This window comes from Pocillopora verrucosa, chromosome 12 (assembly GCF_036669915.1).
Source record: "Pocillopora verrucosa isolate sample1 chromosome 12, ASM3666991v2, whole genome shotgun sequence".
In the NCBI taxonomy this organism is placed as follows: Eukaryota; Metazoa; Cnidaria; class Anthozoa; order Scleractinia; family Pocilloporidae; genus Pocillopora; species Pocillopora verrucosa.
In genome coordinates, this window is record NC_089323.1 from 18,659,570 (window position 1) to 18,683,816 (window position 24,247).

Consider the following 24,247-nt stretch of genomic DNA (forward strand, 5'->3'; position numbering starts at 1 on the left):
GGCTGAAGAGCCGGAAAAAATCAAAATGAAAACAATGACTCTGTAGTTTCATTTTGGGGGCTCCCTGACTGCGCACTATTTTGTTTTGTAGGTAGTAGTTGAGCTGTAGAAACTTTGTATTGATCAGTCATTACAAAATAATTGATATGCTAATGCTTTGGTCAGGTCCACAAAACCTAACAAAAACTTGTAACACAGAGGTTTGCGGGCTTTTCAAACTTAACTAAAGTCAAGGTATAGCTAGGGTTAACCGATGTTCTTTTTTTCCAAGTACTCCATAATTGCATTGGTTTGCTTTACTATACGTTCTGCGATTGGTCGAGAAATTTTATCGGTCACCTTCTAAACCAATCAGATGCTGTATTGAAACCAATCGCAACCTGGTAGCTTTCGCTTTCCCGCGCTTGAGCGCGGTTGCAAGCCATTTCTTTATGTTCTCGTTAGCTGATTGTGTTGAGAATCTTTGTCATGATTGGCCGTTGTGATAACACTGAGGGTGGTTTTTACAACACCCACTGCGAGCAAAATGTGCCCTATTGTTGTTCGTCTTTGAAGTTTACAGACTTTCGTGCAGATGAGACCGCCGCCATTTAAGAGATGCTAAAATCGTGGAAAGGTAAGTTTGTAGAGGTGTGTGGACAGATGAATTTAATGTTAGGGTGAACATTCTTGAGATCATTCATGGACGATTTTGACCTTCGCTCAAAAAAAGATTCGAACAGCTTCAGTCCAGCAAAATTCATGGACTTTTTCTTTACTTTTAAAACCAGAGGTTGATAAAAAATCGACACCAACTTCTTGGCAGCTTTCATGTGTGATCAGTATGCGAACTCTCCTCGCAATTTGAAAACAGTTTCGAGTAACTATATAAAGATAACTGAAGAAACTATAATTTAAAGGATACCGCCTCGTTCCCACAACAAAATCTCAAAACGAGTCAACCAAAAAAATGCAATGTCATCATTGGTAGAATCAACTTGCTAACCCTAAAAGTCACATGCTGAAGATGGTTCAGCTATGATTACGAGTCACCAACATTCAGGGAACAGTTGTCCAAAGGGTGGATAACGCTATCCGACGGATAAATCGCCATCCGGTGGATAAATGCTAACAAAACGAACTGCGTTATCCACCGATAGCTATCCAGCCCTTGAACAACCGGTACCAGGTTTACAAAAACACGCAAATCTGAGGAATTTACAAGGTATAAATCTTTTCCAGTGCTAAATACTCCATTTGCTGATTCTTCTCCCTGCATGAATAATTGCCTGCTGCTACACAAGAAAGAGCAGCGGTTAAAGCTAATTGACGCAGGGCGCGCGGAAATGCGTAACTGTGACCTCTCCTCCTTAGAAAAATACCAGATAAGCTCCTAGCGGGACGATGGTCTTTGACTCACCGTCATGCAACCAGTCGGTGCGCTTTACGAATAATTGGTCTTCATGCATAAAAAGGGCAATTGGAGTACCTTGACAAAGTGTCACGAACTACTGATCCATTCTTTATCGAGCGAAAAACTGAGCAGAGAAACTTGTAGATCATGGAAAACTCAAGGACAACGGTATTTTTCTCTAGAATGATCAACGAGAAGGAAAAATGACTTATTTTAAAGCAACGACTAGCAATGAAGAGGGATAAAATAGGTTAAGCAACAATATCACTATTCACAAACTCGAAATCGCACGCAAAAGAATGAAAAAAATTCATTCCCTTTTTTACAAATTGTTGAAAAGTTACACTCCGTGCTCGGTGCGTATTTCTACACAGATCCAAGCAACTCAAGTTTTGGAACATTCATAGCATGGTTTTAAATTGTAAACTGACAAACATAGAAAATAATTAAGTTTAAGAGTCCGTAATCTATTGATAACTGGCGAAAACTACCTTATCGGTAAATTTGGTTTCCCAGAGACAATATGGTAGGTACACATCAGGTTTGTGGTTGTGGGTTCAGCGGAGGGCAATATATTTATAATTGAGTTGTGGCATTTATCTTTCGTGATTGCCGATTATCAAGAGGACCTGGTTTCAAAGTTCAAAGTGGTTCGCGTGTATATTGCAAAGCAAGTCAAGCTGCATACAGTTCCACGGATAAGCTCACTTGAGCAATTTCCCTGCTCTACTACCATCTAAAACTGCTCTTGTAGCCCGCTGCACGAGAAATGTTATAAGCTTGTTTGAATTAAAGTTTCAGGTGGAGACAGTTGTAGAAACCTTTTTCCTAGAATATTCGAGACTCGTCAACACCCTGACCTTGGTGAATATCTTTGCAGAACGTATTTCGTGCCCATTTGATTGCTTCCCTCCCAAAGCGGAAAGCGCAATATATCCCAAAAAGAACACAATAAATCTAAAACGCGGTAGAAACATTAATTGTCAATCTTTGAGTTTCTATGACAACTAGGTAACCTTAAAGTCACTCAAAAACCTCTTAGTTTTCGATAGCCAGCGCTAAATTTAGCTGCACGAGCGAGGCTTCTTTATTTGAAAGCACCAATATAATTTTAAAGAAGCTTTTGAGAGATGTAAGCTTGATCGATATTGACGATGTTTCGAGGTTATTGAGAGGCCCCTTAATAACGATCGTTGGAGTGGAAAATTGTAATTACATGATCATCAATAGCTCAAACCCACATCGTAGCTTGGCTCAAGTAATTTTCCTTTTAGGCCAATAATTAAGCGGAGAAATGACTTTTTTCCATAACTAATGATATCGAAGGGGAGGTCCGTCTTAAGTTTCATCACGATAATGTTTTGACTTGCGCCTTTCTCTCTTATCGATGCGTGAATCAAACCTCAAAGTTAGAGTATACATGTATATTTGCCCACCAGCGATTAATGATCTATATAGTCACAGTTTATCAGATAATACTACTGTCGAACCGCAAGCACACTATAGACGATAACTTTGTAAAATCCACTAAGAACAAGCTCATATCTTTCCAAATAAGGTTATACACTGTATCCGTTCCTTATTGATGCATTAAATAACGCTTTGGCAAAGATTTTGTCTGATAAACTTCTCAAACACTTTATTCAACCAACACTAACCACCATAATGAACAATATATAGTTCATAAGAGTTAAACCCTTTCGGGCACGAGATCGGCATTGCAATTCTCCTTGGTTCAGATTTTGATACTTGTTCTTAGAATTTTAAATTAACCACACAAGCACTGAGTGAATTTCTGAGGAGCACGATCCTCGTTCTCCCTAACAGTGTGTTACCTTGTAACCAATTGAACAATTCTAATTTTTCTTTTCTGTGGGGAGATTTAAGTATTGTTTGCTGTTTTTTACGAACTTCATCATCAAGAACTTTTTTTATTTTGCCTCTCACATTTCCTCTCGAGGCTCGGCCTGGTGCCATCGAACATTCGTAATGCACAATTCTTGCCTCCAACTGAGATCACATACGAATGTCTAGGACGGGTTGGACTACAATTACGAGATTTATATTCAAGTTTTCAGCAAAATTCAACAAAAACACCAACGAAAATATATTCTTCGCTCCTATAGAGCGATAAAGTTTGCACAGGTATTACTATCAGACGTAACTGGGCTCTATCCTAATTGAAATTAAATAAAGAGACTTTACAACGACTTAGATGATGGTAGCTTATTTTTGCCACGAGCCATTTTCGCAGAAGCTCATTCTGTAGTGCTAATGACGAACGCCGGTTAACACTCGAGAGGTCAGCTTACAAACTCTTTACGGTGGCCAATTTACGTTTCCAACTCAGTTAATAAAACCAAATTATCTTGTTACAGTGCTAATAGCTATCCGTGTTTTTTTTTTAGCCAAAACAATGCAGGTTTGCGCGCGCCAAATATTCCACTATTAAAGAATCTCGAACGTGGTCGTATCCATCTTAGTGTGTCCTTGTGGATAAATTAAACATTCACTCATGAGTCAAAGTGATAATTGCTTTAATTGACAGCGCAAACCATCATGTGTAAAAACAATGATTGTGCTTGATTTAAATGATAATAAAAAGCTTTTAAGGTGAACAAAGTTCACTGAGTGAGTTTTTAACGACGTGCCGAGCTACATGTCCGAGTTGGTGTTTGAGAACAGGAAAGAATGCTGTAACATGAGAACTAGATACAAGACACTGTTTTTTTTACAAGATAGTCTAGAAAATGGTTGCTTCCAATGCTTTCTTGTCTAGGAGCTTGACTAGGGAATGTTTGATAAAATCTACCTTATAAACAAGATAATTTTTCTATCGATTCTTAAAATATTATTATTCCCTTCAACGTTTTTCTACTTTTGGAAAAGTAAAGGTTCGTTCTTTCCAAATTTGAATTTTTTTTTTTATTTTGCATCGTAAGATTGACGCAAGTCACTAAATTTTAATCATCAAATTGACAAAATTACCATCCATCTCTATATGTCATCATCAGAAGGTTCTAAAATGAGCCTAATTTATTCCATAAGGATGGTTTCTCTGCGTGACAGACGAGATCTTATGTTTTCAGACACTATTTATCAGTTCAGGTAGCGACGCATGAACGTGTCAATTTTGGACTACGCTCGCGAGTGAGTTAGACCGACACGCGCGAGCAACGCGTGACGTGCGCGACATTCTTGCGTTCTTGCCTCGTAGGGTTATATCTTAGGCTTGGTACAAGGTTAGAAAGATCTCTTCGAACCAAAAAATAACGGAGCGCTTGCCGGTGCCACACACCACTGAAACACGACAACTATCGTTGCCTGGTATGTGTTTGATGGAAAAAGCCAGAACCAGACCTTCAAGGTCGAAGTTTAAATTAGTATAAGCGCCCCGGAAATGGCCCAACCACACGTATAGATCGTATGAGCTATGACTCGGAACAAACAAGACAACATTTGTCTTTAATTTGGCAAAAATCAGCAGCCACAGGGCGTGGCTCACCCCTGGTGGGTTTCTCTGGTTCATTCTGGTATAAGGTACTCTCCATTGCATCCATCCAGGGGTGCAAGATGAAGTGATTACGAAATCTTACACATTGGTAGGGGGTACCCTGAAATAGAACCCCTCAGTGAGAGAAACAATACTAGTGACATTGGCTAAATCCCGGTATTAACAACCAACATCCGCCTGACCTAAAATCGCCGGCTAAAATTTTCGATGAAGTTGAGGCTCTTGATATGAAGGTGAGGGATTGTAAAGTGATCAACCCTAGATAAATGTTACAAATCATGAAGCTATGAGCGTTAAAATGCACTGGTATCTCTTTAAACTACCACGGCCCTTACAACTAGAGACCAGTTTAATTCCAATCCAAGGCCACTGTGGGCGCTGAGGTTATTTTGGTGACAAAAAAATATACAAACTAAACTCAAACCACACAGGCCCGAGAGAGAAGGTATTCTTTAAGGTAGTTTGTGTCAATGAATATAAAGAGATTCTTAAAATTGGAGTAACAAGTGATCTTCCAGAACCTCTTACGTCTAAAGCCACTTAAAACGATAGAGAGCAAACGGAAGAAGCTTTCTGGGTATCATGATTAATACTTGCTAACAGAACTTTCTAGAACCATCACTCCGTTGGGTTCAAGAGACGCAATACTATTCATACTGGACCGTGTTAGTCGTGTTGTTCGTGGTTTAGAATTTTGATAAAAAATGATTACATCAAAGCAACAGTAAGACTGTTGTAAAACAAGGGAATTAGACTTCTATGGCTTCTCCCGATTTCATTGTACAAGTGTTGTTTAGGTGGAGCAAGGAGAGTTAAATAAAATGAGAAAGCAGACAACTCGATCACTGTGCACAGATTTCTAGTCACAGTGTACTTTAGTAATTGAAAATCATAAAATTATGATAAAACAAGAACTTTCAGCATATATATGTCCCTAAAAAAATGGAAAGTCTCGGAAGAAATTACTTTCATGTCTACGAACGAGCGTATTGAACGTTTACTTAAGGAATACCTTTACTTTATGGTGTATTTTCTATGATGCATATTGTGCTTTGAGAGGAATAATAGTGATAAGCAAAAGAGGAGTGGACAATTTCGATCATTTATTGCATGAAAAATATAAAAGTAAAAAATGAACCGGAAACGGATGAGCTCTGCCAAGTAAGAGTTTTAGAGCCCCAGGTCATGTTATAGGGTAACAGGGCTGGTGCTAAGATAACATCTTTGTCCACTTATGAGTCACGTTCAAAGATAAGATACGTGATCACTCTACGGTTGAATCTTTAAAACTATTGTGTAAAAGGATATTGATCTACAATGGGTTTTTGTATTTTGTATTTTTTTTTTTGCCGTGAGAACCAGACGTATAAACGAAAAGAGTTTTATAATCCCCTAATTTCCGACGTTTTCTACCGTTTTAATGCTTCAGAACACGGACGTTTAGAGGCCTAAAGAAGATTGGTTTTAAATCGCAGAGATAATCCCTTTATTACCCTAATAGTGTGTGCATTTCGGCTAAATATCACAGAAATTTACACCTGCCGCTCAGATTGTGTATATGATCTCAGAAGAAGTTTGAATCTTTGACCTGTGTGCTCCTACAAACGACCAATAACATCAAACAGTCAAAGTGCTGATTCCTTAAAAAGATTTCTATAACAAAACGAAACACGATTTCGAGAGAAATCGGAAATGGGAGGTAACCACTTAATACTTGACGAGTTGTCGGCATTCTCAGATCATTCTCGCGGCTAACAAGCATCAAAATTTCACGGATTAGGCGGAGTCCTTAAGGATTTTACACATTCCACGAAATGAACGTTTCCTCAAATTTGGTATAGAGCCTAGAAAGAGATTCTACACACGATATGTCCTTAATAGGATTTATATTCTGGTTTCTATCTTATGTAACATCATGTTTGCGTGTGATACGAGCTGATATCTGCTCGTTGTTGTGGACAATTAAAGAGCAAGAATAAAAGGATATGTGCCCTGAAATCAATTTAATTACGTATTTCAAAATCACAAACAAAAGGAGCTAAACTTTTTGTGTGACTGTCAGCAGAGTTTCGTTGGAGCTTGTGAAGACTTAAACACTGTTTTAACTCTCTCTACCCTGCTTTACAGTTAGAGTCCACTACCGTGCATATTCAGAAGGTATGTGCTCCGATTATAAAAAGCAAATATCATGTCTTGAAACAAAAAAGTTGTGGTTCTCATCACGAATTTGCCTATTGCTGTAGTGTTTTTCTACAAAAATTGATTGAAATCTATTCCATAGCTTAAGTTGTTGTCACTTAATTTCTAAAGAGACTTCATTTTTCGGAGAAGAGCTTTCATTAAAGGACGTTCGAGATGCAAAACTGGCTCGCAGCCTATGCTTCAAAGTGGTCGGCGCCGGTTCCAATGAAATTCAAGCACGCTCTCTTAGATCTAGCGTTAGTGAAATGAAAATACTAATCGGTTTTAACAAAACCGAAAATTACAAGATCACAAAGCGATGATAAAGAAAAAGACCGATTAGAATTTTAGTAGCAAACCTGTAGTAAATTAGGAAGCTTGACTTTGGCACTTAAATATGATTAAACTGAATTCTCCACAAGGACCTAGAGGACCCTAACTTGTACATAAGAACAATAACTATCAGCCTATCATTTATTTGAGGGCGTGATACTTAGATGTTTCCATTTGTGTAATAAATCCTTTACTCTTATCTAATGACTAAACCTGCGGGCCTAACGAGCGGAATATATGCAATACGTCCGATTTAAATAGCCAAAGTTTAATATAAAAATTACCTGATTTTTTTGTATGTTAAAGAGCGTTTAAGCGTTTCAATATCCTATTGAACTGAGCAAAGCGAGAAGGCTACACTATACGGTAACTGCTACTACTGCTTCCAGGCCTAAACGCAAGAGATGTCAATCCATCGTACGTCTCTCTAAATTGTCATTGTAAAATTGGTTTTCTTACTGAGGATAGACGGTACATATCTCTGACAGGACAGAAGTATTGTACAGGTAAAGTGTTTTCACCGAAAAAGAAAACATCGAGAGAACCTACACCACTCCATCAATCAAATATACACACCAAAACTGATTTTTTGCAAGGGTCCTGAATGAAATTCTTTTTCAAATTGGTACAGTTAAGTATGTTCTATATATTTTCAAAACGAGCAATCGCTGGTGTTCAAGTTTTGCCACAGTCTTAACATCGCAAAGGACAAAGGCTGCCTTAAAACTCATGCCCACCACTCAAAAGAACTATTCTCCCCTGAACAGTGGGTTCTCGTGAAAAATAAAACTGTTACTTACAGTATGTTAATAATCTGAATTTCGCTTTTTTCATCATGAAAATAAAAAGGAAACCATTAATGAGGACAAGCTCTCTATTCTAGTCTCCTTGAACGTTTAAAAATACAAGTTAAAGGAATGTGTTAATGCAGTTTGTTTTCTCATTACGTGACAACATGAAAATGTGTTAATACTAAAAGGAGAAATCAATTGATAATCTTGTATTGGGATGAGAATATAACATTTTTTAGTTCAACTATTGCTTGATCACTGAAACTGTGCTATATATAAAAAATGCTAGTAAAAATACTTGCGACATTTCCAAACAACAAAAATAACATGTTAATAGCATATCTTTCATTCAACTTGCTGGGCAGACGCTCACAATAGAAAATCGACTTTTACTGAAGCTTTAAAAGTGACTTAGTAAGATGAGTAAAAACCACTCACACCAGTGGCTCACTCTAACACATTGGGTGGCCGCATTTGGGAGGTGTAGTATCACGTGACAACAAGATACTTCAAGTACAATGACACCACGTTGAAAACGGTAGATTTCTCGCAGACGGATTAAGTAAAGAGTCAGACTTCACATGCTCTCGGTCACGTTTAATAGGTATATGCTAATGCATGTCTTTGCTGAAAACAAAGGGTCTTTGATCAAAAAGTTGCCTTCGCCAAACCACAATCCTAAGAGCAGGAAGTGTTATTTAAAAGCACGTCATGGGAAGATTAGTTTAGTTCCGTTTCTCAGGTCTTTTAGCTTGGATTTAAGTGAAAAACATCTTAAGTTTCATTCAAGAAAAGAAACGCCCAAGGGTTTAGCAAGTCGTGCATTAGACGGGAGACGAAGGTGTTCAGTAATGACGCAACGTTCCAGACGTCTGCCATTCATGATGTCAATTAGTCAATCAATCACTTCACTGGACATTTAACCGGACATGGTTTCGTTTGACTGACGATCAAGGGACATAGTGCAATCAGCTGAAAGCTGAGTCATGTCTCATGAATTACGTAACAGAAGTGCCACAGAAAAGCGAATAGGCCGACCTACCACTTAAGACAGCAATGAAAGTCAAGTTAGCTAATTGTAGTTGTAGTAAATCATTCAACACTGAGGGACTTACAGATGTCTTTAATTATAACTGCTAGCCAACGTTGAAGCAAAATTTAACTGGCTAGAATTGGAAAGCCATCGAAGATTTAAGAAGGCTTATTTTCAAACCCATACTGGATCTATTTCTTATAGGAGCAAATCTCTAAGGAAAAAGCAATTTATCAACTTGTTGGGGCAAACCTAGGGTTATATACCTTGAATTTTTTTGACAAACGGGAAAGAAATAAAGACAAAGGAAAATCAAGTGAATTGTGGCGGCAGATCTATGTAACAGAGATTATTAAGAAATTTGTTGGTACTTAGTTAACACTTCTTCGAAAACCGGATAAAGCGCTCGGAAAACAGTCAATAAAGTTGTTTGGTAAATTTTAAAATGCTTATTTTAGCCTAGAAATAAAATTAGCTCGGGAACTCTTGAAGAAGGTCCCAAAAATCTCTGCAATGCTCATCAATTACATTAGATGTACTAATATTTTTCAGATATCGTGCAAGTTTTCGACAGATTGCCGTTCGGAGACAAACTCCTCGAGATTGTACTCAGGCTAGGAGTGGGAAGAGGTTAACTTTTTATAGGATCAAAGAGGTACCGCCGTAGAGAGGTTTCAAAACGAAGAAATCACAAACTAATGAAACTCTAAAAAAACTATGGATGATGTCTTCGAATGCACGCTCCCAAAGGTAAGCCATTCAAAAACTCACGCCACTTGTCACTTCCCCAATTGAATTCAAATGTTTTTTTACGTTTGGTCACGCGATTTTTTAAATAATGATACGACAGTTAGAATGGTGCTAATGGCATGTTTGCTCGGTGACTTTGCAAAAGATGAAATAACTTTTCGTGCGTGGAAACTAATTACAAAAACGCTCTCAAAGCAGTATGCACGTAATGCTAGCCGAAAACTACACCCAGCCATTTCAGCTCGATGATAAATTACGATAATTTAAGAACAATTTAACAAGCACGGTTTCCCTTGGAATTTAACCAATGAATTCAAGACCACGAATTATATACGCTTCAAAGGACTCCTACTTAGCAATTTAAAAATATATATTTTTAGACATTTAATTACAACGTTCCGGTTGAAAGCGTATCGTTGCTCATACAATGGCACGCGAAAACTTAATTGAAATGCAAATATTATGCATTTTAATTGCTGCCGACTTTTTATAAGACTGACAGCTTAAGTACGTTCTTCGCTTAGTGTCGTGGAGAGACCCAGTCTGGAAACATGCAACTCTTGGCCAGTGTTAACCCTTGCGACGAGGTAAGAACGAGACTGCTCTGAGTACTCTTGTTTCATTCGCCTCCATAACTACACATGAATTATCAAGCGGTAATATTATCGGTATCATTAGGTTCCTTATTTTCCTCCCAAAAAAATTGGGCAGAAAACCATTTGAAGCGGGCTAGTGAAGTATCTTGCCATTCACTGTAACAGTGTATTCCTCAATCAAAATCCTTGACGTTCTGTCAGGTGTAATGTACCCAAAGTGTTTTCCTCTTTAGACATTTTAGCAAAGGAATAAGCCGGAAAAGATCCATGAAGCTTGAGCAGATTGAACTGAAATCTATCCAAAATGACATAAGATGTATACTGAGTGAAGTGCAGACTTTTAGGCAATGCAGAACTACCGTTAGAAATTCGTGTCGCAGAACTTTCAAACTCACTAGAAAACAAAAGCCGGTATGTTTGAGGCAAAGGTAACCCACAAGTTTAACCGGATTAGCTGCTACAGGGACCAATATCGGAGACAATCAACAAAACTCAAAAAGCCAAAAACTTGAATTATTAAAAGCCTTGAAAAATGAAAAAACTTCCACAACCAGAGATTATTAGTACCTGGAGATAAACAGTTCTGGTTTTTTCCTGACATCCAAATATGTCGTTCTCTTCTAAAAGCCTTCCTGCTTAAAGTACTGAGGTTAAACAGTGGAGTGAGGTCATGGGAAGGGAAAGTTTTGATTTTGGCGAAAATTGTATTGTAAGTTAGGTGAAATGTGATGAAGACACTTCAACTCACTTTGATTTTCTAGTGCACCAGAAGATCGACTTCTCAAGAACACACAAATCTGTTTCCTAGGTTTAGTTATAATTGACATACGATCAGAGTACCTTGCCTGACCATATGTGGGTGATCAATACGACCTGTAAAGCTTAAATCCACTAACACGCATGTCGCAAATGTTGCTACCCGAAAACTAAACATCGATTTCCGACGATACACACTTCAAACGAACAACATATTCCTTCTTGGCTCAATTTATAAAAAACCTAATTGCTGTTCCAGTCGTGAAACCCCAGTCCCCTCCCCCTTGATTTGCTCCATCGTGACTATGCAAATTTTCACCAATGGTTCTTCAGTGTAAAGGATGACTGTGTTTAACCTATGACGTAGAGGAGACACTTAACTACATCCGTGAAAAAATTAGGGCCTAAGAAAACTCACGAAAGCGCTGCAAAGTGAACTACTCCATAAGTGACATCGCGCCGTGATCCAATTGGCTAACCGAAGTTCTCAGTCTCCCACGTTGTTTAAACTGTGCGATAGTGTAAACATGATAAGATGTACCATTAAGATGAGATACATGGCCGAATTTTACCAGGAAAATGAACACACAATAGTTTCACGCACTGATGCCGTGACTGCGCCAATTGTTTTGAGGGTCGCTTTGTCTTGAGGCAATGTTTCGCTTGGTAGATTGATTCGAGCGCTAGAGTACTAAGGCGGAAAAACAACGGCCGATACTTTAGTGACGGTAAAAACTGACTAAAACACGCCAAGTCATGGAAAACTGTTTAAAATATTTAAAAAAAAACCAATCCACAGTTTCACGATAATCTGAGAGAAATATTGTATGACGAACTGATGTGGAAAAGCTGAGTGCGGAAAATATGCGAAGAATATTCAACAGCGGAAGCTTTTAGGGCGACCGACAAAATTCAATCGGATCTCTCGCCGTGAATTCATTCTGTAAAGCACTCTCAATATTCCTCAAAAAAAAAAATAAGTATACGTCAATTACTCGGCTTCTTGTGCTTGCGGCGAGGTTTTCATAACTGGACTTTAAAAAGCCGCATTAGTCGATTCTTCCTTTTTTTTTTTTCTTTTTTGGATAAAAACACTTTGTAAGTTCTTCCTTCCTAGTGCGATGCGTTTGGTAGGAGTTGATCAATTAGGCTTACAACATACTCGGCATAACGTTCCAACGCACAATCAATTTTGAGAAAACGCGGGAATTTTCCATTCCTTTTTTTTCTTCTTTTTTTATTCACAGTGGTCACGATTTGAGACACTTTTTTTTCTCTTGAGCCTGATCTTAAAATTCAGCCAATCACTGGCGTCCAAAATAGAGAATATACTTATGTGTTTATTATGCGAGGAGACACTGTTTTGAAAATAAGAACCGAAATAGAATGAATTTTCACTCAGACACACAAAACAACTCATATTATGCCGATTTGAACCTGAATGGAAATTTTACGTCTGGTTGAACAAACTTCTAGACCTCATCAGACTCTCAAGGTAATTCTGCTCTTTAAAATATTCTCATCTTAATACATATACTTTTAAGAGTGGGCGTTAATGGAAAAACAAACACGAACGTTCAAGAAAGTCGAAAAAGAAGTAACTTTCGCCGCTTTAAAACGCGGGTGCGACGGTCTACATCACAGAGAGTCTAAACAAATTTGTGTATTCACTTGTAACCGTATTTTTCTCCATTACCTTTGCAAAAAAATCAGCGACTTTTGGGTAAATGAAAAATTTATTATGAGAGAGATCATTAAGGCCAGAGTGTGGCAAACCAAAGCTTTTATCTTTTTCAGCGCAGAACAAGTCACGCACATCCCGAACCTTACTGTATGCACCGGAAACGCGCTTTTGCGAATTGATACTTCTTGCTAGGTCAATGTTTCCGTCGTTTGCATGAGATATAAACCATATGCCAAGTAAATACGCCTGCTCATCCGACCTCGTATCGTCTGGCGGGGAAAATAAGCATCGAATGGTACATTGCTGTTTTTTAAGATCTCCAAATCTTCGAAGAGTGGCGAAAAATAACAAGAGGCTTTTCTCCTGTACTTTAGGTAAGATTTCTATCAAATTAGTCTGAGTGCTAAGTCAATTAGTTTACGGGGTTTTTTCCAGTGATGTTATCAAACTCGAAAAGAAATCGTGTATGTAGAAATGTTACGAGAAGCAGGGCTTTTATCACGGCAGGGACATCTCGAACTCGGAAGCTAGCATGTAATGGAGAGCTCACTTGGTGAGTTAATAGAAGTTCAACTCGTCTTTTAGCGCGGCACAGACCAGGTTCGCAGCTGCTTCAAATATTTGAGGCTTCCTGTCATTTTCGGAGTGCTTCCAAGTTTGCTTTTCTTATTCTGAGTAATTTATCGTGTGCGTAACGAGTTATTGTGTCATCAAGCCAGAAAAGCAACTGTACAGCAAAGAACCTAACAAAACACAAGAAATCGACCGCGAACAAGGAGGTTGTAAAGGTACAATTCGTTTATTCCTCTTGATATTGACACGACCAAGCCGAAAATACGACAATCTCGCGAGCTTCGGTTACTATTGAGTCATGTTCAGTTAATTCAAAGCGAGAGGTAAGCCTGGAATTTTCCATACCCCCGAAAAAAGCTCTATTTTCGATAGGGTTATCGCAACAACCATCTGTTCCCATCTGTTTGCTGAAGAGGAAAAGTTTAATGCGATGCAAATATGTTTATTTGCGTTCGGCAACAGAAGACATCCTTTCTTTTCTTGTGCGCGTTTGAATGATCCACCCGGCGGAAGAAGATTTTTCATTGAAAATAAAACAGCTATTAAAGGAACGGATCTTGTAAGAGGCGGTTTGCTTTAATGGCTCGCTATCTCGCTTCGCCACAGGCAGAGGAGTGGTCGTTTCAGTATTGCCACAGGGATGATGAATAATAAACTTATCTACCGGTCGGTCTGATATACTTTGGTGTAAACTATGGGAAGGCGAGCGATCGTGGTTTAAGAGACGAGAGGTTATCGTAGGTTTAAGAAAGGTTTATGATAAACTGTCTGCATGTCACAGCTTTCTGAGGTGTTTGTGCGACAGCCTTTGCTTTTAGACACTGAAGAGGCTTTTATGTCTTATGACGAGAAGATGGGTAAAATATTAAACTAATAAACCTCAATTTGGTGCGAAAATTGCGCGTTTATGGCAAACAAATACCGGAAATGGTACGTAACTCAGCCTTTGTCAAAAACTGTCAAGCTCACGTCAGGTTTAATGAAACTCTTCAAATGCGCAGCTTAAATGAATGCGATTGTACAAAGCAATAGAGAGATCTTTATCAAACCACCTCGGGGCATTCGGACTTCTGGCATAGTCGTTTTGCCCCTAGGATAAGCCAAGACGGTCATTCAAAGGCCAGACCAATGACCATTAAAGACAGCGCAAAAAAAACGACCCTCCGCCTTTCAGGAACGTGCGCTGAGAAATGATTGGTGAGGCGGCGAAATTTAATAAGCCTTAATTAGTTTCCATGGTAACGGATATGAATAGGTGTCAATCAAATTGGGTTTCCTGCAGTAAAGCGGACCGATCACAGAAGTCAGGTGGTAGACTCTAGTGTTGCAGTTTAGCATTTCTATTGTTATTTCCACTCGTGTGTTAAGATAAGAGAAAGTCTGCCTCCCTTAAGTAATTTACATGCTTTTACAGCGTATTAACATCTCGGCGCGTTTGAACGAGGCCGAGCGCGGGTTTCACGGCAGAATCATTTGAAGCCAAGGTAACCACTATAACTGAGAACGTTCACCCAAGAATTTATTTTCCAATCATCGAGTGCTCAGCTTGCAGAAGTTAAAGGACAGCAGAGTTTCTTTGCTCATTTCACCAGTTGTTTAATCTTGTTTACTTTGTTATTTGAATGTTATAGGGGAATGTGGTAAGAGGAGAAAACACCGATCTTACCTTGAAAGATTATTCAGACACAGTCAAATACCTCGAACAACTGCAAGAAATCAATCTGAAAACCTTCACCGCAGAACTCGATAGAAAAGAAACTGGAATTTCAGAGGAGACAGCCAACAGGGCTCTGAACTCCCCTGTGCCTTTCAACAGCATAATGTATGGATCCAGAAGTGGGCTCTACGCAGGTCGAGTGTCAGGGCCAAAATTTTCGGGCGAAACACACGAAGACCCTGTAGCGTCAAGAATGAGAAATTACAGTAGAAGTTATGACTCTTTTGATCGCGCAGAAATAACTGGTGGCGCCGGCAATGGAAGAATGATTAATCCACCGGAGAGAAGTACTGCAGCCATGTTTGATTATCATTACACGGATCACAATACACATGGTGGAATGTCCACATCAAGCGGTGTTAAGTTGCCAAACGTGAACACCGCGCAAAATGGATTTGCCGCAGAAAGTGCTGCTATGCATTATTCTCAAGGTGCTGGAGGTGAATCTTTTCTTCCTTCTCCCCAGAACTGTCCACAGCCAGTAAACATTAACCCTCTAGCTGGCTTATCAGAGCTGGCCGAAAAGGCAAACTTTGTGTCTGAACTCGCCAGGGATGGCGTCGCTCAGTCTCGGTTTAGCTCTCAAGGAAGTCGCGGCCAAATAAATCGCCCGGCTCGTCAGTACAGCTACCCAGAAGCACCGCGTACTCGCAGTTGGTCAAGTTCGGGTTCTGATGGCGTTGGAAGTTACTTTAACGGCCGGCAACAGTCATTTCGAGCTGACAACTTCTCGCCATCCCTGTCAACAGGGAGTTCAGTGCTATCTGACTCGGATCTTGGCAGTCCATGCCATTCGACACGAGCACGGCATTTCTTTCCGTACAGCGAGTCTGATTCGGACCTTTCACCGACGGAACCGAGCCCTGGCTATGCGTATGATAGAAACAGGGCATACCAGAACTATAATCCGAGATCGTTTGCGAATTACCGGGTGTGGAGTAACCAGGCTGAATCCATCACTCCCAACGTCACTGTTGTACCGGATCCGAGGAGCAAATTATCGCCACTGTTCAAGTCTGGAAGCCGAACGACGAAATCCGAGCAAATTCTCAAAGAACATTTGCAAACATTTGGTAAGTTTTTGTCTACGCCAGCGGACAAAGACGACGAGAAAGCTTCCCTGGCAGAGAATGAGAAAAAATGGAACAGCGGAGAGGATTCAGTGAGAGAAAAGAAGCCTCCCACGAGCTCATCAAATGCTTTAAAGGAATCGCTTCCCAGCGAAGAGAGCAGTGTATTCCCTTGCAAATGGGTTGGGTGCGATGGACTTTATTCAGAGCAAGATGACTTAGTGCGGCATATAGAGAAAGTTCACATCGACCAAAGAAAAGCCGATGATCTTTATATATGTTACTGGAAGGATTGTAGCAGGCAGCGCCGCGCTTTCAACGCCAGATACAAATTGGTGATTCACATGAGAGTACATTCGGGTGAAAAACCCAACAAGTGTACGGTGAGTAGTACAACAAACTTATTATGTCGACTCGTGTTTGTTTTGCATTGTTTCAACCTTCTTTCATATGTATCGCGTCAATTATTTTACACTCAATTTGTGCGATCAAGAGAAATGTTTCGCCAAACCTTTAGAGCGCCACGTCGAATATCGACTACACTTAAGAAAGACAACAGCTCTGGGTGTTATGTTTTTGTGAAATTTCTAAAAATAACCCCAAAAGTAAATTTCAATTCATTTAGCGCGCGGCGTACTTGAACTCACGAGCGGTATTCAAATGCCATTTTGCGCTTAATTTAATCATGTTTTTATGGACCCAGTCACAACATTTTCTTCTCTTTGAGCGAAACAAGACCGGCTTTTGTGGCTCTGCTTATAGGAGGCAACAAGAAATACGTACAGGAAATGCAAGCCGCAATTTCGCACGATTGCGGTGAAGAAAACAAATGTCTCCATTTCAAAAAAACACCCTTCGGTAGCTATAGGTGACGTTCTTGACCGGTAGGCATTCGTTCCCTCACGCCAGGGTTTCTAGAGAGATTTGCATAAGACACAATAATTACATTGTTTGTCTTTCATTTTGGCCTCTGGGGCTTCAAATTCAATAGCATATTTGTTATACTTGCGGTTCGGGGCAGCCGGGAAGAAAAACAAATTTTTTGGATTGTCATCAGACAGACGGAATAGATCACGAAACGATTTAATCCCTCGCAAAAACAATCTATGAAGTCTTGTGAGGGAAAGAAGGTAATCGAACACTAAGAAGAGATTATCTGTTCCATTGACCTAGCACTGGCTCTTGAATTTCGGCAAAAATTTGACATGTTCGAAACGGTTCAATGTGCACCATGTGGTTAAAACTCCGGGAGGCCAAAAAACAATTGTTATGGAACCAATCATTTAACTCTAATATACCTTGGTTGTTCGAAAACCGCTCGCGTTCTGCACGAGAAAAGAAATTAAGCGAACAAAAAGTAATCTAGCTTAACACCTTGTCGATTTTAAGTTTCTATTCTTCTCAGATTAGTTACTTTGGTAAAAAGGTAGAGCATCGTACTGTAGGAGTGTCTGAAAGTACAAAGAGATGCGGCTTTGAAAAGTTTCAAAATTGTTTTCTCGCTTTCAACGAAAGGTGTACTTTTAATTGGATATAACGAAAATTTAAATATCTCTGACTTGAAATCAGTTGCTGCGCGATGGCGTTCAGATTCAGGAGCACCGCGCCAGTGAACGCTTTTCAATTGACCTTGGATAAACATGGCTCCCGCTGCTGGCGTGATTCTCAGGTCACGGAATATTTGGCGAATATTTTTTAACACATTACTAAACCACCTGTCTTGTACAGTGTATCAAGTGATATATTGTTCATACAGGCCTTACATTTCAAATTGTCAATACCTATTAAAAAAAAAAAACCTCTTGTAGTTTGTTCAGGCACGATTTCACTACGACGTAGAGTTTGCTTCTGAGTAAACACGGCGAGTATGTAAGAAGTTATTTTTAATTAAAATTTCACGGGTATTTTTTAATATTTTCTTAGTGGACAACATTCAAGTGATGCTTTAATTATAATTTTCCAAGACAAAAAACGTGATTGATAAGCTTCATTTGTATGTTAAATTTATACACCTGCCACAAGAGAGATAAAAATTCTACAGCTTTTTTTAACAGCCGCGTCAAAACCAACTTTTCCCCATCTTGCATATTTAATAAGCTCCATAAAATGTTACCAGAGTCACGACAGTTTAAGAATCAGAACTTTCACTATTTTTCTGTAAATCATTTAAAGGTCTTATAAACAAATTTAACTTACATTTCTTCTTAATTATTTTTACTCGTTTGTTTGTGGTTTTCGTGCACCCATTAAGCGCTATCCCTATATCAATCAAAGTAACATAAATTTGGAGGTGGTCTATTGTCCTTATAAAGGCAAATTAATTTCTTTTAGACATCATAGTTTAAACATTTACTTGAGACAACCAGCAGTTTGTTTAATTTTAAATTGAAGCATAACCAGCTAAACAAATAACTCGCGTATTGTTTTCGAAAGACTATTTCACGAAAACTCGACAGCAAATTTGATTGCTGCAATTATTAACCAGTGGCTCTGCGCAGTGTAGTTCTGTGACAATAGCCTTCCTGTCGGTAGAAATTCAAAAGAGTACGTTTCTATACAAATGCTATTTCAGTAATGAAAATCTGTATGTAAAAGTACATAAGCGGGCACCAGTAAGCACATGTAATATACTATCATTTATTACTGTCACGAGTCTCAAAATTAAAAAGAAAAGCTCTATTGTTTCAATGTTATTTACACAATACAATTTATTTCCTTGATCAAATTTACATGAAAACCAAGAAAAATAGATAATAATTTTAGTCACAAATTCTCCAATGGAGTTAAACGATTTTTCATCTCCTTCTTTTGAGAAAAAGCTCCAGCTGTCCAAAAAATTACTGATTGGATTTCTTAAAAACATGTGCTAAATATAAAAATTTAATATATTTTAAAGTTAGACAGGTGTGCATGAGCTTGCGATAAATTTGTAGATCATCCTTCAATAAAATATTTTGGCCTCTGAAATTTTTTAAATATCTTGTTCATTTAACAGTCCGCTCAACACGGTTAAAAGTTGACATAGGAGAAGTAAATAATTTTTCTTTCCTTCACTACCATTTATATTCAAGAAAAACAACAACAAATCTTTGTTCCATCAAATAAAAATTATGTTCAGAGCATTACTAGCAAAGTGAAAAAATGAAATTTATATACAGTTATTATAGACAGAGAGCTGAGTTAAAAGTCATTATTTTTAACTTGGGATAGACTAGAGTCACATCTGTGGTTTTATCAGAGTGACCTGTCAATTCGGTAAACTTAAAGCCTGAAAAAGTCAGAGGAAGGAAACATTTTGAAAAATATTGTCCAACAAATATGTTCTACACCCTATCAACAATATTGAATGCTATACTAAAAATGTAGTTTAGAAGTTCCCAAAAAAAAAAAAAAAAAAACTGCAATAAGTTGACAGGTGTCAATACTTGTGCAAGACAGTATCAGATTGCAAACAACAGTATTTTTACTCCAGTAAGACAGACTAAGTAAATTTTTTTTAGAGGTCATGGTTATTGTCTGCATAAAAAAGGTTTCCAAGTTCAATTAAACAACAAGCAAGTTCAAATATAGCACCATGTAACTCTGTCATGTCTTTTAATAACTTGTGCTACTTAGGACCCACTTGAGTCCAAATAAATTGGGAAGTCTACATTATGAAGAAGAGTAATCCCTTGTTTGAAACATTTTTTTAGGTTTAAATAATGGAAAATGACTCATAAATATATTAAGGTACCACTGCAAAAAAATTCTGCCTTGAAAAAAACTTTCAATGCAAGAATTTGGTGAATTTAATTGATTCTGTAGATTGTTTATTTGTTTTATTCTAAAGCCACTGACAAAAAAAACAGGAAGTTTACAGTTCTGCTCACATTTGTGATGTAACTCGAAGAGACTTATCCAAAAGTTTTAACAAATATCTTAAAAGTTATTGCACAAGTGTCTCAAAACTGACTCTCTTATATTCATTGTGTTCGTCTGTGCCAAAATTAATTTTGATAAGCTGTCCACAATTTACAATTGTCTTACATAGAATTGCAATTTCCCTTATCATTTGAGATCATGCTGTATTGCAATTGACTTATCATTTTTTTTCTTTCTTTCAGTTTCCAGGATGTAATAAAGCATTTTCCAGGCTTGAAAATCTGAAGATTCACATGCGATCACATACTGGTGAAAAACCATACCTTTGCCAACACCTAGGCTGTCCTAAAGCATTCTCAAACTCATCTGATCGGGCTAAACATCAAAGAACACATCAAGATACGGTAAGCATTAAAAAGTCTTCTCCCTGTCTCCCTAACCATAACACATAACCTCTCCTCACAGGTTTGGCACATTATTACTGATTGTTATCTTCAGATAATATCAAACTCTCCTAACTTATTTAAAAGGAAATGTGTAGTGGTAGAAGGAGAGAATAACTTATCAGATCTTTGGACTTATAGTTTCAGTCAAATGTTAAGTGCTGAAAATAGTAATTTTGCTGTTTAAAATTAATTTTAGGTCAAAATGATTTGTTGTTTTTTTTGTTTCAAATACATTACCATGTCCCATATAAACAAAAGAAATTCAAATAAAGCTAGTCTGAAATCACTTAAATCAGAAACAATATTGAAGTGTAGCAAAAGCAATCATGAAACAAAGAGTGAAATGCTTCATAAGTTGGATTATTAAGATCATTATGTCCTTGTGACCTCCCAGGGAAAAATTAACATGCACTTCTATGGGGTAAAAAGGTTTTTCATCAGCATAATGAATAGTACCTGGAAAGGTAATTAGAAAAAGGAAAAACACCTTTTAAACCTTTGACCCCTAAGGGTGACCAGCATCTAATTTCTCCTTACAATCTCACCCTGCAATCACACATTAAGGTCATGAGAATAAAGGAAATGATCACCAACTAAAAAAGCTCTTGCCTGTTAAATAAATTCTCCATGTCAGCACCTTAGGAAATGTATAGAGAACAGTAAGTAGAATATGTAAACTGAAGTTAGGCATAAAGGGTTAAACTACTTCATTAACCCTTTGTCTCCAACAAGAGACAATTTCTCTTACAATATCAATACAATATCAAGTAGAAAAGTGGCAAGAATAAGAAAGACAAATATCAATTAGGGGATCCATAGTTGATCCAACACCAAAATGCTCAAAACTAACATCATAGGAATTGTATGGCAGACAATAAGGAAAATTACTGATAAAATCATTTCTTTCTTTTTGTTTTTGTAGAAGCCATATGCCTGTCAAGTACCAGGCTGCCCCAAGAGATACACAGACCCTAGCTCACTAAGAAAACACTTCAAACAACATGCTAATGGAAAGATGCCTCAACAGAACTCAAATGGAAAGGTGAGACAAGTTTACAGTACCTGGTGGCACACACATTCTGCAGTTGTAGCATGGTCTTAATAATCTTTCATACTTTCATGTTTGGGTTGAAGAATGCTAGGAGATATTAACTAATAAAGCTACTCCAGAATCAGAGTTAAAAAAAAAAAAAAATACAGCTGTCTTCATGCAGTAGTTATCATAAGCCTCCTGTGAACAACAAAACTAGTCAGTAAACCTTTTACCTCCCAAAGGTGATTGACATGAAACTTCTCCCTGTAATATCTATGCATTATTCAACAAACAGGTATTGAGAATATTCAAACTTATAAGGTAGAAGCTGCTATCTTGATCCAGTACCAAGTTCTCATAACTAATTTACAAGGAAATGTGTAGCACCTGTAGAAGGGAGAATTAACAATCAGATGTTGAGAGTTAAAGGGTCAAGAGATTGTGGAGGGTTAAAAATATCTGAGAGAAAACAAACTTGTGACATTGACAGAAACAGCTGAAGATAAAAGAAAGTTCAGGATTTAAAGGTTTTGTTTTAACACTTTCTTTTTTTCTCTGTAGTCTAAACAGAAACCAAGAGGAAACCGATCATCAAAAAGAGATCTCCTCTGTGCTGGAGTGACAAGACCTTTACCAGATTTTGGCTATGTGGATGAATTTCAGGCCAGAAAGAGGCAGAAAACATTGGATACACTGCGTCAGACAACTGAGAAAAAAATGGCACTTGAAAGTGGTTTTGCTCAAGCACACCTGGATGCTCAGCGAGCTTGGTATGCAGCAGAAAGTGTTTATGGGCAGTATACTCCACCACCATTGCAACCTGTTGCTAGAGCAAGCACACCAACACCAGAGGAAGAACCTGGAGCACTTCGTTTCACTCAAATGTTAAGTAGCATGGAGATACCAACATTTGAAGACACACTAAAGCCATTATCAAGTGCCTATTCATAGCCAAGAGTAAAATTACAAGTCTGAGATGTTTTGGGGAAACATCAATTAACTTTAAGTAAGGCTATGAAGCAGCTTTTTTTTTTCTTCAAGGGAGTAACACTTCCTTCCAGGATACTTCCTGATGAAGTACCTTTGCAAGAATCTGGTTTAGAAGAACTATTGACCAGGAAACTCAGTATAAAAGGATATTATACATGAAATACTTGAGATATCATAGGTCGGAGAAGAAAGCTATTTTACTACAAAAACAACTTCATTTTATAAGGTACATATATGATGTACAAAAAAGTTAATAATACATCAGCTTCACTGATGAAAAATCAGTTTATTACAAAGAAAAGAGCAAAAGGTTTCTTGGAGAATGAGTTTATCAAAAGAAATCCACTTTTGTAGACTGAAAATCATTTGTACAAAGCAATGTGTACAACTTGACGGTTGAGTTAAGTTAGCCCTGAAAAAACTTGTAGGTCAACTATGTACAAGTTTACAAAGTCAATTTATTTTTTGAAAGTTGTTCCTCCATATAGCCAGATTGTGAACAGTAAAAATTAAGTCAAGGAAAGAAAATCAGAGTCTTATATTTTGATTAATATGTTACTCTGGAAGGTACAGGATATTCTTTTAGACATTGCCACAATGAAATGTGTGAATTGGGGGTAAATAACATTAATTAATTAAACCCTTATGGGCATGCAAGCACCCAATACTCAGACAGATAAATGGATAGTTTTGGAAATCTTGTACAGTCACAATTAGAAATATCACTAGTAGTTTTGTGCATCTTGAAGAGAATCATTTAATAATTTATTGTAATTTACTTTAGGCCTTGGGAAAATAGAATAATCACAGATTGTAGAATAGCCCTAGAAGTTTTTAAAATCAAGTTATTTCCCAACCAACAAATTTTGAATTGTAGGCAATTGTTTACTCTGATTTGTAGCCAAATTAGATGAAATTAGTCCTGATTTTTTTCCAAACAACAATAGCAATCTGATGTTGGAAGATAATTTCTCATAGTGTGGATTAAGTAAAAGAGCATATGGAACAAACTTAACCGATGATACCTTTAGATAAAAAGAATTCAGAATGAAAATAGCTTCATAGGTTTCACTTTAAGATCAACACTAGCACTAGACTGATTAAAACTCATTTCACTTTCTGGCCAACCCATTAAAGACTACCACTACAATCCTTTTTTTAGGCATTCTTTTTAGTTCCCTTGATAGAAGGGATTTTAGTATGGAGTATGCAGTTGCAGACTGTAAATATCTCTTAACAGATCACACTTTCTCAAATGTATTTTGTCGATGCACATACAGTTAACCACACATGTAAGCCAATATTTTGCCATAGTTTTGTAACATCCACTTATTGTTTCTTATGTTTCTCTCAGTCATCAAAGAAACCATGCACTTTGCAGCTATCATAGTATAGTTTTGTTATACTTCTTTTCAAGATCCATGTAAGAGAACATGCGCAATGTCAATAGCAGGATTTAACTTTTTAATAAAAGAAAAAAAGATTTTAACAATATTGTGTGCAAGTTATCATGTGTTATTTATTAC

The 24,247-nt window shown here is 37.7% G+C and overlaps 1 protein-coding gene across 8 annotated transcripts in view; it reads left to right on the forward strand.

Annotated features, from left to right (window-relative positions):
- The window catches only part of LOC131771411 (uncharacterized), a 31,378-nt gene extending 7,163 nt beyond the window's left edge, over nucleotides 1-24,215 (forward strand). For 2 of the 8 annotated variants that reach the window (XM_059087195.2, XM_066158993.1), the window contains exons 2-7: nucleotides 9,798-9,995; nucleotides 10,520-10,582; nucleotides 15,236-16,774; nucleotides 20,495-20,656; nucleotides 21,621-21,740; nucleotides 22,293-24,215. In XM_059087195.2, coding sequence (XP_058943178.1) covers nucleotides 9,963-9,995; nucleotides 10,520-10,582; nucleotides 15,236-16,774; nucleotides 20,495-20,656; nucleotides 21,621-21,740; nucleotides 22,293-22,682 — 2,307 coding nt within the window. In that variant the 5' untranslated portion in view covers nucleotides 9,798-9,962 and the 3' untranslated portion in view covers nucleotides 22,683-24,215. Of the gene's footprint in view, nucleotides 1-6,925; nucleotides 7,065-9,797; nucleotides 9,996-10,519; nucleotides 10,583-12,773; nucleotides 12,843-13,247; nucleotides 13,406-13,676; nucleotides 13,820-14,892; nucleotides 15,089-15,235; nucleotides 16,775-20,494; nucleotides 20,657-21,620; nucleotides 21,741-22,292 lie in introns of those variants that run through there. The other 6 variants (XM_059087194.2, XM_059087197.2, XM_059087196.2 and 3 more) reach the window with 6 other exon arrangements.
- Nucleotides 24,216-24,247: the final 32 nt, after the last annotated feature.